The 19,972-nt window shown below is 40.0% G+C and overlaps 1 protein-coding gene across 5 annotated transcripts in view; it reads right to left on the minus strand.

Moving 5' to 3' along the window:
• pax5 (paired box 5) overlaps nucleotides 1–19,972 on the minus strand; it is a 55,390-nt gene that overhangs the window by 18,570 nt on the left and 16,848 nt on the right. For 2 of the 5 annotated variants that reach the window (XM_077571745.1, XM_077571746.1), the window contains exons 3-6: nucleotides 18,073–18,270; nucleotides 17,363–17,427; nucleotides 14,046–14,171; nucleotides 4,342–4,442 (exon numbers count right to left, since the gene is read on the minus strand). In XM_077571745.1, the coding sequence (XP_077427871.1) occupies nucleotides 4,342–4,442; nucleotides 14,046–14,171; nucleotides 17,363–17,427; nucleotides 18,073–18,270 (490 nt within the window). Of the gene's footprint in view, nucleotides 1–4,257; nucleotides 4,443–14,045; nucleotides 14,172–17,362; nucleotides 17,428–18,072; nucleotides 18,271–18,670; nucleotides 18,773–19,972 lie in introns of those variants that run through there. The other 3 variants (XM_077571743.1, XM_077571744.1, XM_077571747.1) reach the window with 2 other exon arrangements.

The raw sequence follows: 19,972 nt of genomic DNA on the forward strand, positions 1-19,972 counted from the left end.
AAAAGGCTTGACTGTAAACAAATACAATTCTCACAGATGGCCTGAGAAAGGGAGTGCGGGGAAGGAAATCATCAACAGGGCTGCATAGGAATGCGCATTTCAGCTCACCTCTGCAGAGACTCTAATAGTTCCTAGATTTTGATTTACGCTCACAGAATCTTTCATTAGGAACATACGCCGGATGAGATCTACAACAAGATTTGCTTTAAAACACCTATAAATACCTCTCAATGTAATGAAGTACATTCTATACTATTGTGCAATATTTTAATAGGATTAATTAAAAATAAACATTGTTATTTTTATGATGGCATTTTTTTTTTAAATATAAGTCTTGTGTCAGGTAAGAAAATGTATAATGTGAGTGAGTCCAAATGTTTGACATCCAACATCTTTTAATACAGGCTATATTTTGACATGTTCTTAAATTGATAAAAGGTCATTTTTCCAACTTATTGATATAAATGTATAATTATCTATTCATGAGGTACTAAAAAGCTTAACAGAAAACAAGAAAAAAAAACGCTTTGTGGTTCTCTTTTTGGACACGGACAGGCATTGGGACCCAGCGTGGTCTAGTTGGGTGGGAGGTGCCGTCATCTGAGCTGATTTATCACCTGACTAATGGGAAGTGATTGAAGGGAAATTCAAATGAACTCTGTCTGTCAAGCACACGTGCGGACACACCCTCCGCCATGAGCCCACAAATTAATTGCGCGGCTTAATAGACGGTGGTGAGAGGGAGAACAAGAATGAGGAAAAAATATTAAGAAAAGGATGGATGAGTGTGTTTTGATGACACAGACAGAAATGGCTGTTTTTGCAGGGTGTGAGCAGCTGATTTTTTTTTTTTAAACACTAAAATGAGATTCTGCAAAAACAAACAAAAAACTATTTACTTGAATAGTAATAGAGTCGTCAACATGATGCCCTCTGTTTTAAAAAATAGCTCACAATTGAAGGGACATAGGGATTTTCTAGGAATGTTGTAGAAGTGATAATTTGAAAATGGACACAGATTTGTAGAAAATAAAGTATTGCATATTATTATTTACGTTACCTACCTTGCTATATGAAAATTTTGAGAATTAATTAACATGTGTCTTCACATATTAAGTTAATATTATTAATAATAACTAGGGGTGTCAAAATTAGTGACTGAATTTCGAGTTAATTTAAAGTTCCTTTAATACCACAAATTTTTTAAACGCGTGATTAATGACCGCCCTTTACTTGGAAAGCCTGTACTGGGGGGATTCCAGTTGCAACACAGCAGACACGTCCGCGTCAAAATTTAGCAGTAATGAATTTAACAATAATGCATATATTTATGGAGACTGGGGGCAAGTTGTAATTTCTAAGTTTAAAAATGTGCAGAATTTCACACGTTCAAAAAAATTAACCAATGTCTTACAAATGCAATTATGCCATCTAGTGGCAGAAAAATGACCTCAACACTAGTCAATATCATACTCTTTTTTTTTTTACAGTACGTTATTTTAACTAACTCAATTTTATGAATTATTATGAAATTACTGTATCAATGACTAAAAGATGCAGCCATATTTCTATTAGTTTAACATTTTTCCCACTTTTTTTGTTAACAAGAATATGAAAACATAGGGAAAAAATATTATTGTACATTTTATTGTACATTTAGAACAAATATAAAATTTGCGATGAATAGTGAGTTAACTAGTGAAGTCATGTGATTAATTACAATTAAAAAATGTAATCGCCTGACACCCCTAATAAAAACATAAGTAAATTTGTAATTTCAGAAGTGTTTATCACACTGCTCAGCGCATTAATTAGCAGCCAAGAATTCGCTCTCAGTTTCAATAATGTTCTTAACCCCTGATTTAGTACATTGCCAATAGAGTTGTCTAGGACCGAGACTCATATACTGTATTTCCCCTACACGTCCACATATTTCCTCTCACCTACACGCAAAGATGGAGGTCACACTAAAATCCCAAACTAACACTATATCGCATTTCAATGGCCTCTCTATGCACATATTCACATTGGTCCCCACAAAGATAGAAAGACAAGAACCTGCACATACACACTCAACATCAACAGCAGGTCCAAAATCTTGTGGCATCTTTTAGCGAGGTCTGTCACAATACAGCATGACCCTCCTTGACCGCAAGACCACCACACACACATAAAAACACACACACACAAAGATCCGGGCCCAAATAGCAAAGAGGCTGAGCTGCGGCTGTCAGTGTTCAGCATATGACTGTCAATCATTCCCTTTGGGAAATTCAGGCTGGGAAAAATGGGAATGTGGGGGGGTGGGGGGTGGGTGTAGTTGACTAGACCAGATGATAGAGGGGAGCGGAGGTAGAGGGACAGATCGGAATGTAGACTTCAATACACGTGTGTGTGTGTGTGTGTGTGCACTCGCACTTCTTTGTAATCACAATGCGGCTCCTAAAGCCAGTCTGACCCCAGGGCGACCCGGCGTTTAACCGTCCCGTCTACGAGCGGACCCCAGTGGCTTGACTTGGCTCAGGGAAGACATTGACCTATGAATCATGGGTATTATACTCTTGACTCGAAGTCTATTGAGCTCCTTCAGCCAATCCCTGTCGACCTCTCGCCCTGTGCCACTCCACTCTCCATGTTGGTCCAAAGCAAATGAATGGGCTAAAAAGGCCAACTCTGCCCTAAAGGTCTAAGGCTGCAGCCTATCTGTGTTTCTACATGGCATGATTCTACCAGTGTGTTTGTTCTCTTCTTGCCCTTGATACTGATCAAGTCAATAAAAGTGAAAGAGGCATGTATTTAAAGGTGGGTCAAAAATAATTGCCATTTTGCGACTTTGGCAAATTTATTTCCTTAATATCAACGTGAGCAGTGCGCTTTAGAAGCATCTGACGGAATACAAATGCTAGCTTCTTGTTGTTTTGTTGTTACACCTGTCCATTCCACTCACATTTACATTATTGTACGGCTGGCAAAGGGCGTGAGGTCAATTTAAATGCAGCAACATGATGCAGACACACCTTGACGCAGTGTCTTTTTGTCTCTGCTCCATGCTGAATATTCCCAAGATGCATTGGTACGACGGAAGCTCTCTCACTATCAAAAGCACCAACGAGTGCGGTCATACTCAGAGCCACAATTAACAATGGAAATTATTTCATTTTTAAAAAGTCTTAGTGTAAAGCAATACACAACTTATTGGAAACTAACTTAAAGTGGAGGTCAACCTTAAACATTTCTTCAATAATATGTTATATTTGACCTCACTAGTCTAAACATGACATTCTGATTAATATTACATTTGTGGAATACGAGTTATGAAGCAAAATCCAGCCATTTTAATCCATCTCAGGGGGCTGCCATTTTGCCACTTGCTGTCGACTGAAGATGACATCACAGTTGCGTAGGGCTCAGGCAACGACCAATCACAGCTCACCTGTTTTCTGAAGCTGAGCTGTGATTGGTTGTCACCTGAGACCTTTGAGCAACATTGTCATCTTCAATTGACAGCAAATGAGCATACTAACCACTTCACCATTAGTTCAGTTAGGTTAATCAGCGCAGAAATTTAGTCAACGGAATTTAAGATGGCAAATTGTCATTGCACTTTGGCATTGCAAATGGATAATTGATTACTTTGAAATCATTTGGATAGAATGTTTACTGATAAAGGCTACTTTTATCACTATCCTTGCGAGTAAGGAGGTCTCAGAGAAAGTGGCCGTGTTTAGTCCGCATAGGCGGTGCGGGGGTGGGTCCACACCTAATGACATCATAGAGTGAGCACCTGGTAGTTTTCTCAGTTTGGGAGGGGCTGGTGCTTGGAGAGCAGAATAACCTAGAATTTCTCATAGAGGGGCGAATGGAGGAGAACACCACTTTGGTGATGTTTTTGGTGAGGAATTAGCATTTTAACATGGCTAAAAGCTCCCAAAAGGGGATTTTTCACGTTACTGTCCCTTTAAAAAAAATAAAATCAATTCAAAAAATGTATTATTCCAAGCATAGGTATTTCACGTGTCTGTAGTGTACATTATTTTTGCGATGTGATGGCATTAGGTCACTTAAATACCAACCTTAACCCTTTAAAAATAATAGTATTAAACATGAATGAATCCATGATTGATTGCTAGCTCTCCTCATAGTTGACCAAACAAGCCAAATGGCCATCCCAAGTAGACAAAATAAACGAGAGTGGTACAGTCTTACTGGCCTGTGACGGACCTGTCCCCCAAACTCTACACTGGGCCACGCCCTTACCTTGCCAGGGTCTGGGCTCGCATAGAGGTCAGAGCTGGATTGGATTGGACAGGATGGCTGTCTGTCAAACAGGCGGTCCAATACCTCGATCTGCTGCGGCGAGAACAGCTCCCCTCTCATCTGCTTCCTGAGGAAGTCCCGCCCACTGTGGCTGTGCCCATTGGCCAGCGGCGACTCCTGCAGACCTAAAAGGGACCGAGGAAAAGTCGATGTTGAGAAGCGCTGCAGACAGAGAGGCTATTTACAGGAGGGAATTCAAGAGGGATATGAGTAGGGTGTTAGTGGTTCCGGTCTGGATATCAGATTGGGAAATTTGAAGAAAAGTAGGTAGAGAGAGGTAGCTGATAAAATAAATCTCTGCAAAGGAATTTAATTAACTTCAGCGGGATGATTTCAAACCTTCGATTGCGGAGACTGCAAGAAAATGCTTTACAAATGCAAGCCATTACCAGGCAAACGCTGTCTCTCCTTTTTGATCTCTCAGCAGCGCACCTCTCTCTCCCATCATTCTGCTCGCATCACCCATACACAGCCCGACACCGAAATATATATTGCCGCGGTATCAGTATTAGACAGTGAGCTCTCGTATCCTGCAGTTATTGCAAGGCTGAAGAACTGAACGAGACAATTATAAGAACTCTGAAAAGTCGTAGCCCGCAAATGATTAGAAAAGGGAGAACCAGAGAAATAGATAAGAGAAAAAGGGGAAAGGTGGGGATGAGGGTGAAAATCCCTCCCCGCTATAGAGCCAATTCATTGCTCCAAACTGTTCCTGAGTGCCTATTTTAGTCTTGGGGTCACTGTGTGTGAGTGTGTTTGTTCGGTGGGGATGTGACAGACGGGCAGTGAAGGGGGCTTGGGGAGACTCAAATATTTTTCTTTCTTCGGTTCAGACAGAAAATGCATTTGAGCAGTCGCAGCTAGAAGAATAACAATTGAGCGTTGGGTTGTAAAAAAAAAAAAAAGAAGAAGAAGCAGAAGAAGCTTTGAGAGAAAATAATTTGTCTGGTCCTTGTTTCTATTGGGCAGGATAACCACACACTCATGACAGTGAATGCTAAAATATGCAAATATGTGAACATCACAGGGTGTCTCTCTCTAAACTTCCTTATTCTATTTTGTTTGAAGTATCATTCGGACAAACATGAGGCCGTCAGAATTTGGCAGCTTAACCTTTGCGGTTTTTGTAAGCATATCGATGCCCTGACCACGGCTCGCCAATTGCCATTAGAGCAGCGTCGCAAAACTGTCCCCGACTGCAGTCCAAGAATTATCGACATCACACTACTCCAATGCTTAGTACAATTTACGAAAGGCTGCTACTACCAACTGTTGAAAACCCTAAACTCCTGGAGTAGGCACTCTCGCAAAGCCAGCAAAAGTCTATCCTGACCTGAGTAATTTACTTTTTCCATGCTGACTTCAGGTTGTTTAGCATCTTGGTCTGAAGTAAATTTGATATGAAATGCAGAAGGCCAAATCGGTTAAAGTGATTTACGAAAGTTGAAATGACGGTTATGTTTTGATTGCACCTTTTTTTTGTGTTTGTTCAACTATTTCCTTGGCGGGAAAGCATGCTTATTATTTAGCACTTTATTGAACATCAAAAGTTATAAACTGACCCAAGCCCAAATACTAATCTTAAACTTCCAGGCAGTGCGCTCTCTGCTGGAGACACGTGGTACTGCACCTATCCCCATTCAGGACATCTTTTGACTCCAACTTTTGAACCCAATGGCCTACCTAGACAGTCATAAGCAATGTCGACTACTCCATTGTCAGGGCCCCTGAACACGCTGAACGTGAGCGCCATTTCGACCACTTTCAACTTTCAAATATCAGTTTAGTTAGCTCCGCCTCCACCCCGACTTACTGAGGGTTGAGTGTTTGTAATTTTGATGCTCCATAAAGCGCTAAAAAAAAGTCATAAGACAGCATATCATCCATAATTTTTAAAAATAAAAATAAAATTTAAGGTATTAAAATCGTTTTATAAAAAAAGAAAAAAGAAGGCGCTTAGAATCCATGTGGGCGGAGTCAAACATAAAGGGAAGTCACAAGGCGGCACATCATCCACAATTTTGTTTAACACAAAAATGTAATAAAACCCTTTTGTTAAAAAAAAAAAAAGAAGGCGCTTAGAATCCATGTGGGCGGAGTCAAACATTGAGGTCCACCCCACGCTTCGAAACGTTCTCTGCAGCCAGGTTTTACTGACAAATGAGGCTGAATGGAACACACTACTGTGCTGCACCCAGCAGAGGCGCCTTTGATTCGGTCTCAACTAGTTCTAAAGAATTAGAAGAAGAATGAAGAATATGACACCTCTCAACAAAAAAAAAAGGCAAAAGTAAAAAAATAAATAAATAAATAAAAATACAGTCCTTTTTTCTCTTTTTTTTGATAACATTATCTGTGTACTTTAGAAGCCAACACCAGAAAGTTTGCAATGAACTGCTGGTTTGCAGACTTGATACCAACTCAAGGGTCAGTCTTACTGTCTAACAGACACAAACCTCTGTCGGCATCATTCTTGGTGGCTCAACCTCACAATATAGTGCTGCCCGAGAAGAAGAAAAAAAAAAAGTCACCATACCTTCAGTACACAAAACCTCTTTCATCTACTCTGACAAACACAGTCCTCGATCATAATCTCTCTTTCTCCACTACTTCTCGCCATAACACACACAAGCGTGGGTGCAGTGTGGGTGTAAGGTCCGCAGGTCTCTGGTGGTGACAGACCAATCAGGGTGGAGATAAAGCCAGTATGATGCTTTAGCCTGGTAACCCACGGCGACCCATTTAATCCCGTCGGCCGGTCCACATGATGGAATTCAATTGATCAATCATGTAGCTCTGATGGCACCATTTCAGCCAGCTTATTGCTTTCTGCTGTCTCTCCGTCACTCACTCACACACACACATACAAATAGACATTCTTGCCCAGATTGTGCAACCGCAAAGCACCAGACAAAAAGGAGCGCTTGGAGAAACAACACAAACTACAAGTAAGAACTAAGCTTTGTATTTATAATGATCAATAATGTCTATTCATCTGTATGAGTGTGTGTGCGTCCAAGTGTTTGTGAGGCTGGACGGGTGGGTGCGTGGCTTGATATCCGGCTGCTTTCATTGTATCCATGGATGGGTAAAGAAACTCATTGCCGTGACGGGTTAAATCCTATTCACCGCTGGACACGCACACACACACACACACACATACACAGCGGCCTCTATCTCTGCGAGTCCGTCTCAGAAGGGAAGTGTTTCTCTTCCCTCTTCTTCAGAGCAGAACAAAGCAAACAATGAGCCATTATTGTTCTATCCTCTGCCTTTTCCTCTCTCTTCCGCCTCCTTTCCCTCTCTTCCTCCCTCCATCATCCGTGTCACCCGCTTTTGACTTTTTTGTGTGCCAACAACCTCACGCTACAATGTGTATCACGATACAGGGGTTGCGATACAACATGTATCTTGATACGTGGCCTTCAAGGTGATACGTATCTGTGCGGTTATTTTATAATATGATATTTTACAAACATTTTTATGAAGACAGTCATGTGTATATGGATGTCAAAAATGTTTTCTTCTAAAGATAGCTGTGTTTTTCTGATTTACCACAAACAATTCTCTTTATGGTTCAATTTGACCCAATTTTCTGGGTTGTTTTATAAAAAATGACTAAATTTTTGACACAAAATTGGGTCAAACTAACCAAGTAGAGGACTTGCCAACTTGTTATATACAAAATGATCTTTTTTAAATTTTATTTTATTTTTGCTTAAGACAACCCAGAAAATTGGTTCAAATAGACCCAAGTAGAGAATCTGACCCAATTTTCTGAATTTTCTGGATTTTTTATTTTTATTTTTATTTTTATTTTTATTTTTATTTTTATTTTTATTTTTATTTTTATTTTTATTTTTATTTTTATTTTTATTTTTATTTTTATTTTTTTATTTTGCACAAATCAACCCAGAAAGTTGGGTCAGATTGACCCAAGTAGAGGATCAGAGTCATTAGACCCAATTTCCTGGGTTGTTTTATACAAAATGACTCAAGTTTTGGCTCAAAGTTGGGTCCAATTAACCCAAGTAGAGGATTTGTCTGTTTTTGACCCATAATTGTTTTTTAGTTTTTTTACCCAAATGTTTTTAGAGTGTACGTGTAAGGACCTCTATCACCTGTATGTTGCTGAAGGATGGAATAATGCGTCTACTTAAAATGAGCGTGTCAACATCCCGTCTATATAATATCTGGGCCTGAACACAAAGCTGATACACATATAGGAATTGCACTGTAAAAAATGGGGAGCGAAAAGTCCTAAATAAAGTTTTTTCACTCAGAATGTGAAAGTAAATTTTACAAGGAGAGCATTGAGTACACTTACTAAAAAAATTGTTCTCAAGCATTGAGGAAAGAACTCATGACCTTCAGCTCGGGAGACTACTCTACCACCTGAGCCATACCATTTTTGCTGTTTGCTACTGTAATGCATTGATGGTGTGTCCAAAATGAGATCAAAAAGGGTCTTGGAGGTATGAGGATTCCACTTGACACCAACAATATACTAACACACAGCAGGAGCTGCATGGCTCAGGTGGTAGAGAGGTTGGTACCCTCGATCCTCAACTCTTGAGTAGCTTTTCTTTCTTTCTTTCTTTCTACACAAATAAACTGGTAAAATGTGCTAAAAACTCTGCTTGTTAAATTTACTTAGAATTTTTGAGTGAAAATAAACTTTACAGGGTTTTTTTTTTTTAAGTAAATACTACTCATTGGTTTTTGTTGTTGTTGTTTTACAGTGCAGAGATCTTAAATAATATTTTTTGAATCAATTAAATGAAACTGGGCAATTTTTGTAACACACCAGATGCTTTCTGAGGGGGCCCAAATGTGCAACACAGTGGTTGGGAATCACTGACATGGACCCCACAAAGGCTGTGAATGTGACCTCACAGTGCCAGCTTGTGCATGCCCTTTCTCAACTCCAGTGATCAAAGGTTGTTTTTTTTTTTTGGGAGGGGAGGGGGTGGGAGACACTAGAGGAACTCAGGGTGAAGGGCAGCGATTCCCTCCCTCTTTTCCTCCATCCTCCCCTCTTGACTGCACCACCTCATGCTCATTCCCAGCATCTTTTATCCGGTAAGCTGTTGCGCGTCACAGTGGATGCACAGGGGGTTCAAAGGTCAATTTGCCGTGCTGGTTTAATAATCCTACTAAAATTATTTGGTTTTAAAATTTTGTTTTAAGCAACAGCTAGATGTAATTTCCTCATTGTCTATTTACTCAAAAAGTGTTTTCCATGTGTCCCAAGGAAGAAAAAAAAACAATACACACTTACACAAACACACACACACACACACACCTTGTAAGATAATAGGTCAAGATACAATAGTCCCCTTTTGGCCCCACAAGTCAAGTTCTTCCATTCAATCCCATTCATCTATATTCTGCTCTCCGCCACCCTAAACCCATCTCCCCCAACCCCTACTTCCCCTTGCTTTGGTTGGGGGGGCACAGGTCATCACAGGGCTTTACCCCCCACCCCCTCACCCCTTTCACACTCACACACACACACACACACACACACACGCGTTTGTTTTATTATTTTTGTGGGATCATCTCATTGACATAATGCATTTCCTAGCCCCCCAACCATCAAAAATGATTGCCTACCCCTACCTATTCCTTACCCTAACCTCAACCATAACCCAATTCAAACCTAAACTGTAAAACCAAGTCTTGACCCTCAAAAAGAGGTCTAAACTTGTGGGGCCCAGCAAAATGCCCCCAAATGGACGGGGGGAGGCCCCACAACTCTGTGAAATCCCGAAATGTTGGCCCCACAATGTGACAAAAACAAGACCACACACACACACAACTTTCTTTCTTGTGGCTGTTGTGTGCAGATGTAGCAGGTGCAGATTAACTTTGAGCATAGAAACAACACAAAGATATTTTAGAATCTCCTGCGCTCAAGTTTATCGCACTCTCTGATTAATTAGACTTCTCAAGTGTGGATACAACATCAATTTATTTTAGATTCATTCATTTTAATGGTGCAATTTGAATTTATTAATTCACTAGTGATAAATGCATTAACCGTAATCTTAATTTTGCTTCTAACCACAGAAAACATTTTATTTTTCGTTTAAAATGGCGTACCTTAACTAGCAGCTATGGTTGTTTTTAAAGTGCTTTATAAATGAAGTTGAGTTGAAATGAGAATTCTAATTGGGATTGTGGCCAAAGGTAGAATCCTGGTCTCTTATTGTGACTATTACTCCGGTAAATAGTAAACACTTGTCGTGGCAAAAGCCGCATGCTAATCTAGCGATTAGCGGTATGTCACACATTGGTTGCCATGACTACTACAACTTCTTCTTCTTCTTCCATTTCTTCATGGTGGATAGCAAATACTTTTAGTTGAATTACATTCTTAGGGCAAAACAGTTTATTCACAGATGTAGATTTATTAAGTGTCGACCTTTGTTTTTGATTTATTAAAAGGAAAGTGAAAGGTTTGCAAGGACATTGAGGAAGGTTAAGACAAAGCAAGCCTCGTCGGTATTTAATAACTTTAAATTTACTGTCTGATTAGACCTTTTGGTTTTGTTTTGTTGTTGTTTTGTTTTGTGTGTTTTCTTTTTCTGTGTCTTGTTTGACAGCACCGTTCTGGTTTGTGTGCTCAGTTTGAATTGGATGTTGGAGTTTGAACTAATAAAGAAAGCCCCAAAAAGAAATAAAATTACCTTCTTAGGTGGCTGCCATAAACCCCAAAAAAGTATTTGCCATCAGCCAAAAGAAAGTCAACACAATTAGTGAATAGGGATCATGCCAGTCTGAGCTCAAATTTTAAAATATTATATAATATATATATATATATATATATATATATGTGTGTAAGTCGTACCTGAGTATAAGTCAAAGGACCAGCAAATCTATGAAAAAAAGTTCCAAAAACGCACTTGGTTAAAAAAAATATTTTAGCTTAATACAGTCTTGAAAATGGCGCCTTAAATAATATTTTAAAATGTATTGTTATTGTTGAGTCGTTAGGTACTTCCTTTTTATCTCCATTCATGTATTGTACTTTCAAATGTCTCCCTGGCCAACATATGGGTGCCAGACTAAATAATTGTATCTTGTTTGCGTTTGTCTATGTCTACCCATGTCGCTGCATGCTGTTCCTCCTGTCGCCCCTCGCTGTGCGTGTGTGTCATTATCCGGCGGGGGTTGCTCTAATGGAAGCTGTGATTAGCAATGCTGTTAATTAGACCGCGGAGTCAACCAGGCAGACCTCAAGGCTGGTGGCACATGCAATGCCCGTTACGCTTCCCGGATGTTTCAGTGAAACGTGCCATTCGAATTTGAAAGTTCAGTCAAACAATCGGCATGTTGCACATAGAGAAGAATGTGGAACAATAACGCTCCTAATTAGATTACAACGTCCGTACTTGAGTCTTTGCCACAGTCGCGAGGGCACGCATAATAGTTCATCCATACAACATGACATTTATTATTCGTGTCAAAGAAATACAGTCTCCGACTAAAAGATCCCAATTATGGGTCATTTTCACTGCAGATATTGTCAGCTCAACAAAAGCACAGATATTCAATGGTAACATAATGAGGATGGCTCTGTTCCCTGTAAATGATGTCTGTTTGACGGCATGCAGAACTGAAACCGTGTGGACACAGAATGATGATAATTATTGGACAGATTTTTTTTTTTTTTTTTTGCAAACAATCAAACACTTGTTAAATATCCAAGTGTGCCTAAGCTAACTAATTAGTCAACTAGTTGAGGAGCAATTTTACTACTCCACGTCAGCCTTTCAAGTTTGAAGTCAACTAACCCTTAATCTTTTTGGCATCTCGTGTTCCAATCAGCCCTTATAAAGAGGATTTTCGACTATAACGCTTATATGGGCCTACGTTGGTAAGAGAGTACAGAAAGAAAGTGGTTGTGGATGAGAATGGTGGTTAGCCTTGCTAGCTTCTAACTTAACTAAAAAACGGACTCGTAGCACAGTCGCTTGCAAAATATGCAAGTCTAGAGCATGAGTGAAATAGAAATAGTGATATTATTTCTTATTCTTCTTCTTCAGCCAACTCAAACATTTTTATCAGTTGTTTTATTAAAAGATCTTTGTGCAGTTTGTCACTTTTTTACTCGCGACTGCCACCTCTGGCCCAAAGCGTAACTGCAGCATCTGTACGTGCACGATCTTAAAGCGACAGCCACAGTTGACAAATGAAGACATGACTTCAAATGAAGTAAGAAAAACTCTGTGGAGTGTGAGGGTACAGGGAAGATAAAAGCTGATCGATGCAGTCAGAGTCAAACAGTCAGGGCTCTTTGTACTCATCTGGGCATTGGTGGAGTATGCATGGTATAGAAAAAGCTTTAATATTACCTTTTTAAACCGCACAATGTATCTTTAATGAATTAACAAAATTTTACAAACATTTTGGAATTAAACACAAATCGAAAAGAAATACCAACGTGTGGTTTACAAGGCACCAAACCAACTACATTCAGTATAATGGTGAGAGGAATTTTGAATTACAAAATGTGAAACTGAGTTTCAACAAAAAGCATTGGAGACCGCTATACTGTGCTGAAAAAATATCATCGATGTTATCCTTTAATCGGCTTCGACTAAACTTTCATCACATTATAGTTTACCGCAAACAATCTTTAGTCATTCATCTTCAATTTGTCAGCTATGTGGCATCATCAGGTTTTTAGCTGTGTGGTCCTGGTCTTGTTTGCTGATGATGCGTAACAAGCCTGTAACCTAACCTGTGTCTTTTCTTGTTATCTGCTGTAATGTTTTACAAATGGACATTAGGTACATCTGCACAATTTAATAGCCTACATGAATGGTAAACGGACAGAACTACTCTACACCATATGAGCTGTAAAAGCCGCCTTTAAGAGCTAATAAGTTTGAACTTTGGTTGACACGTTAGAGAGGTAAATATGCTTATTTTTGTAGTGACGTACCTGCACTATGGGGTCTTGTAGAGTTACGTTACGAAAGGGCAAAATAAAATAAAGCTTCCTAATATGAGTCTGAAATTAATACCTAGCTGACAGTGTAAATCAAAATTGGTATTTTTTTTTTCCCCCAAAGGCAGAATTTTCAAAACAGCTCTAGTGTTGAACCTCATTAGAGTGTGCATGTGTAGCTAGTGTTTTCCCGGCGCATGTGTGTGTGTATGGGTGAATGTGTATGGATGGCAGCCCCCAGTGGTGTTTGCCAACCCTCGAACCCCCCTGTTAAGACATCTGGTCCTGTCTCATTTACCGTAGGAGTCTGTCTGTATGATGGCTTTTTAATGCCACTGACATAACCACACACACACTCGCAAACACACTCACACACGTGCACATGAGCATACGGTAACGTGTGCAGTACGCGAACGCCCTCACACAGGCTCCCACCACCATTGACAGGCAAACAACATTGATCAAGAGTGAAAACGATTGGGATCAATAGCATATGAATAAACTTCCTCTTTAATGGCTCTCCAAGCAGGGTTTGTGAATGAAGATGTTCGGTGTTGTGTTCAGGTGTTGCACGTGCACACGCATCTGTCATTGATCGTCACGCGCACAGTCATTCCCAATCGGGATTTTCATACTGGAAAGGAAATGAGGGCGATTCTGAGCCTAACTGTAATGTGTTTATGTTTTGAAAATACATGTGTGAGCAGAATAAGTAAGCATACAAGGGCTGTGAACATATTAACATACAAACATTCCGTCTTAAACTCACCTTCATCCCTCTTCCTCTTCCCAACATCAGCAGCTGAGCTGATACCCAGAATGCCGCTGATGGAGTACGAAGAGCCGGCAGAGTCGTTGGTCACCGCAGAGACTTGCGTAGCGGCTACTGATGTCGCTGTAGGCAAAGAAAGTTCAACTGGTTGGCAGTTTGTCATTCTGAGATGATGATCTCAGCAGGAAATTGTGTAGGATCCTCATAAAAGGGTTTAAAGTGAAAATAAAAATGTCTGATCAATTTGACACACCACATAGAAGAGTGTTAAGAAAAAAAAGCAAGTATACAAAATAAGGCTTCAAAATGGTGAAAAATCAAGATGGTCTCTCAGACCTCATCTGTCACTACAAACAGTGGCTTGGCCACATCCCTTTATGTTTGAGCCGCAAAAATACATCCAATATATTCCACACAGTCGCCGCAGGGCTTTTCTACGCTGCGACTAGCGGCGATAGCGACCTGCTAGCTTGCGGGCTAACAGCTTCCAGGAAATGCGGACTGGCAACGGGGTCATCCAATACGTAACCGCCTCGCTTGGTGATGTGTGTAAGTCCACATAGCAGAGACACTTCAGGGAATGTAAAGAGTTTATTAAACATAGCAGCATGTGTTATTCTCCCACCTTTGCTTACATTGTCACTTTTGAGGATATGTACTTCCTGCTAGTTATAAATCCAACAATACTTAGCAGTTCATCTTTATACATGAGCCAAAATAACACAAAATACACATTTGGGAATTTAATTAACAATGAGCTGTTGTGTAAATTGTGGCATTCAGGGAAGATGCTTTTTTGGGGGGTTGTAGACATAGCTAGCTAGCTAACGGCACACTAGTAAAAGCACCTTGTAATAAAAGCAAAGTAATTTACAGTTGTGCAGGGAAAGCACTGACGTGAGAAAGCACTCGTGCCTGATTCATGCTAAAAAGTCCAAATGTGTCACTCGGCTACGTTTTCACCATGCCTGAAAAATCTGCCTAATTGAAAGCACGAAACGTAGCTTAACGTTATGGGCTCTATATTTGTAAACTTGAGTGTAAAAGCTGACTCATCCTGATTTCCATTCTGATCCATCCTGATTTAGCCAACCTTGCAGTTTCTTATGAACTTATTTTGCTTGTCTCAAATTCCACCATCTTTGACTTGTGACACTACACTAGTTCATTCCTATGTCTCTCACTTTGCTAAGTTAACATGCCCATGAAGACTAAACACTAGCAAGAACAAGTCTCAGTGGGAGTTTGTGGGGGACTCTTGTCAGTATTTGTCTCTCCCTCTGGTCTCAACCCCCCCCCCCCCCCCCAACCCCTCGAGGGGGAGGCAAGTTCTTCACCGATCGACTCAGCAACAACATACTTGTCGTTCCTTTAGACACACACACACACACATACACAACATACAGTCACTCATGCCTGCTCTCCTTATCTGTGCCCTCATAAGCAGCAAGCGATGGGCTGAGTGACAGTATGGTATCCCATGAGGGACAGAAAGGTGAGGAGAAAGACATCCTAATCCGCTCTCCCTGAAGACATCCAAAGAACTCCCCCAACAACACACGACAGGAACTATAAGGGGAAGTTTAAAAACAGACCCCCCCCCCCCCCCAGCCACTCTGTTACACCTCCGCCAACAACAGGGAGATGATAATGAATGCATATCCCACCTTTTCCTATCAGTTGATTTACCACTTCAATTATCTGATTTTCCTTTCTCTTCCTCTCCACTGTTTTTCGTTTTATCTGAATGTAATGCTTTTATTCTGCAAATCCAAATGTTCAATTTTCCGCCTGGGAGTGGGACCCATTTATCTGGATAATCTGCAAGCGTGTGAGTATGTGTGTATCAGTATGCGTGTGCGGGTGTGTGTAAAAGCAAGAACCGGGAAGCAGCGCATATGAAATTAATTTAGATTAATAGCGGATGCGTGATTATGAAGATATGAGAGACACTGAAACACAATCCAGTGCCTGAAAGAGCTGAGAGAGCGACGAAAAGGGGGGGAAAGGCTCTCATATTTGTTTTCAAGCGAGATAGTCAGTGATGCTCGCATGTATTGCTTCAGTCTATAGCATGATTGGACACGATAAAGGGATTTTATTATATGATTTTCACCATTACTCAACTTTTGTGAGTAAATGACACGTATATCACAGGTAATGCTGCCTTAGTTCCTCAAAAAATGGAAGATTCATCATGAATGGTCCACTAGGGTGCCCAAAAATTTGTTCATTTTTATGCCATTCTTGAAAGACTGCACATTGAGAGAAGTGCGTCCTAAAGCACTATAATGACCAAACTTTTTTTCAAGTGCAATTCATCGATTGAGTGACAACCAATCAATTATCAAATTAATCAATAAATTCTTTAGAGACTTTAATTTAAAATCGTCCAAATGCTTGTAATTGTATAGCCTGGCAAGCCACACCCACTTTCTTGGGTGTGGACAGGCGTTCATACACTGAGATTCAAAATTACTGGTGGTATTGGTACTTGGTATCGGTAACCAGTAACGACCAGTAACTGAATCCTAATTCATTTGTTTTTGTTCATTTTCTGCACTTATTTGAAATAATACCAGAATAGCTTTCATTTCCTTTTTAAAGAATGCAATACAAAAATTCTATTGAACTGATTTGAATTTCCTCTTTTGGAACAAAGAGATGGAAATTAATGTATTTTGTCGTATGTCTTAAAATCCAATTAATCAAAAAAATTATCAACAGTTTAATTGATTTTTAAAGTAATAAAATAAAAGGGTTTTTTTTATTTCTTTTTTTCTTTTTTTCTTGGAGAGCTCAGTATTGTTCATTTGACATGTCATCATCATTGCTCTCCTTTTTTTTTTGTATGTGGGTGTGTGTTTGTGCGTGTGTGTGTGTGTGCGTGCGTGCGTGTTAAGAAAATTAATAATAAAAGTTAATTGCAGTCCAATAAGGCGGGGTGCAAATAAAAATTTGCTCTATTTATTCAGATTTGTTCAATATTCAAAATGACACTCAGAGGAGGCTTTTTATTTGTCATTCAAAAAACATAAACTTAAATGCAAATGTACATGTTTATTTCTTTCAGTATGACTCATTTTATAACTTACCCTCTTTTTATGTTTAGAAAATCATATGCTACAAAAAAAAAGTTGCCATATAATGGCAACTATTACGTGAACAAATAGTTTTGTAAACAAACACTAATTACATTTTTTAAAAAGTTATGCGCTTTAATGCAAGCTCCTCCTGAGACTTGAAGATAATATCAGTGCTGCTGTAAAACGTGCTTTGCCAGATAGAAGCAAGATTGCCAGTCAGGCGCCTACCTAAATTGTGAGCGGCTACTGAGCCCGTTTGGCCCGGCGGCTGCTGAACCTTGGTCCGAATGATCCTGCAGGAGGAGAGAGGGAGACATTAGTGCGTGTGAAGTGGTCATTTGTGTGTGTGAAAAAGAGAGAGAGGCATGGAGGACATGAGAACATGACCGTCGTGGGAGCCACGCTGTGTGTAAGCACGCAAGTGTGCGTGGGCGTGCATGCGCGGAGAGGCTGGCGGCCGGCTGACATGGCAGAGGGGCCTCGCACTTCCTGCTTGGCTGCTCATGCGAGCCCCTTTCTTCCTCTTTCCTCGCCTTTCTTTTCCTTTCCTCCCTAACTCCTCTCCATCCTGTCCCCGTCTTCCCTTCCCTCCCTTTCCCTTTCTCTCCTTCTTCTTTTGTGTCCGGTATTCCCCTTATTCCTGCGCACCTTTTGTCTGCCTCTTTTGCTCAGTGCTTTTCTCTCTCCTATTTCACTGTCCCTCCCTCTTCTCTGGCTCTGTGCATGCTCAAGGGAGAGCCTTGTCATTGTATCATCGTGTTGAACCACTGAGCTGCAGCCACTTCATACATATGGAGACCCGGGGCCTCTTAACTAGGCTTAGTCTCGTACCTGGAATATATAGACACAACACACTGCATTAAACTAAATGACCATGCCCTTGTTGTCACTACTACCTGTGAATATAAAGTAAAATACACACAAACATGTATTAGTACCTGTTGATGGAGCTGACACTGGGCACGCTGTCGTTGTCGCACACTCTCTCGGCCAGGAGCCTGTCCCGGATCTCCCAGGCAAACATGGTGGGGTTTTGGCGTTTGTAATCGGCAATCTTGTCGACCACTTTGGGTGTAGCAACCTTTGGTTTGGATCCTCCGATGACACCTGGCCGAATACTGCCCGTTTCATAGTACCTGGTAAAGCAAATAGGATGCTCGCTTTGGTTTGGTTATGCTGCAAGAGTTTAAGTCTCTTTAGTAATTAATTAGTTTGGTTAATTTGCATTTTTGCATGATTGCCAAAATCCATCAAGGTCCATCACCCAGATGTGCTGGATGTTGTGGTCACATCCGTCATTTTCAATGAATCATAGAACCTTGTTTTAGAGATTTATAGATGTTATTGTTTTTGTTTGAGATTAACTGAATCAAAACTAGTAAAATGACAATGAACTGCACTCAACAATATTGTCATATTGCACAATCGCTACGCTACTGTAACGTCAGGATTTGTTGATGGTTAATGGAACACTCTTTATAAATGTAGAAAGCAGGATGGAGACGGATTTCTTCTGGAACGCGGTTTACTACTCACACACGCAGCTACAGCGACAACACTTCCTGACAACTCCTCAGCTGACCAACACTAACCAATCAGGAGCTAGCAAACTTTAGGTAAATGCAAGTGAATGAGAACAGCAGATTCAACACATCAATTTGGCAATTTATATATATATATATATATATATATATATATATATATATATATATATATATTTAATTCTGGAAACATAAATGTACAAGCAAATAGATTTTTAACAAATTAACTTAAATCTTACTTATTTCTGAACCTTACACTACCATAAACCAGGACGTTAAAAAAAAAATCAGGCTGGAATTGAATATTTTCATGAATGTTCAGTAATACTAAAAATAATACCAAATGGGATCTTTGCAAGTAATCTCCCATTTTGCCAAGATACCACTCCTTTTTCAAAAAAAAGTGTTATTCTACACACGGTGTTTACAGACTTGTTCAAACTAACCATCAAAAACCTATACATCGTCTTTGTAAGTCCTCCTCCAAAGCACCAAGCAGTAAATTAGAGAATTTTTATGTATGCTTGTTTTTACATGATTCACAGATATGAAAGGGTAAGTCAATATTTTTCCTAGCATTTTGATTACATCAGAGATTCTATAAATTATCATTATGTTAATAAACAACCTTGGATAGTTATAGAATAGAAGTGTGATAATGCATGTATGTTAGTATGAACATTTCTGATTATTTAAGAAAAAAAACGAAACTCTAACATTGAGTTATATGTGTGAGTTCTCTATTTTTATTTATTTATTTATTGATTGATTTATTTACTGTATGCCATTATTAGTGTAAAAAAAAGACAAACAAAAGTGACTTTCTGCTTCAGATTTAGAAAGGAGCACAAAAAAAGCCATCCATCCATCCATTTTCTTGGCCACTTTTCCTCACAAGGGTCGCGGGGGTGCTGGAGCCTATCCCAGCTGGCTTCGGGCAGTAGGCGGGGTACACCCTGAACTGGTTGCCAGCCAATCGCAGGGCACACAGAGACGAACAACCACACTCACATTCACACCTAGGGACAATTTGGAGTGTTCAATTAACCTGCCATGCATGTTTTTGGAATGTGGGAGGAAACCGGAGTACCCGGTGAAAACCCACGCAAGCACGGGGAGAACATGCAAACTCCACCCACCCAGGAAGGCCGAAGCCCGGACTCGATCAAAAAAAAAAAAAAAAAGCTCACAGTCAATCAAGAGTTGCTCAATGTTGTGGGTAGCTTTTCCATATCACCTCGTATAAAATGGAATATAGTCATCGGATCCGACAAAGCTTTGTAATCCAAATGTAGAG

This window comes from Vanacampus margaritifer, chromosome 7 (assembly GCF_051991255.1).
Source record: "Vanacampus margaritifer isolate UIUO_Vmar chromosome 7, RoL_Vmar_1.0, whole genome shotgun sequence".
Lineage (NCBI taxonomy): Eukaryota > Metazoa > Chordata > Actinopteri > Syngnathiformes > Syngnathidae > Vanacampus > Vanacampus margaritifer.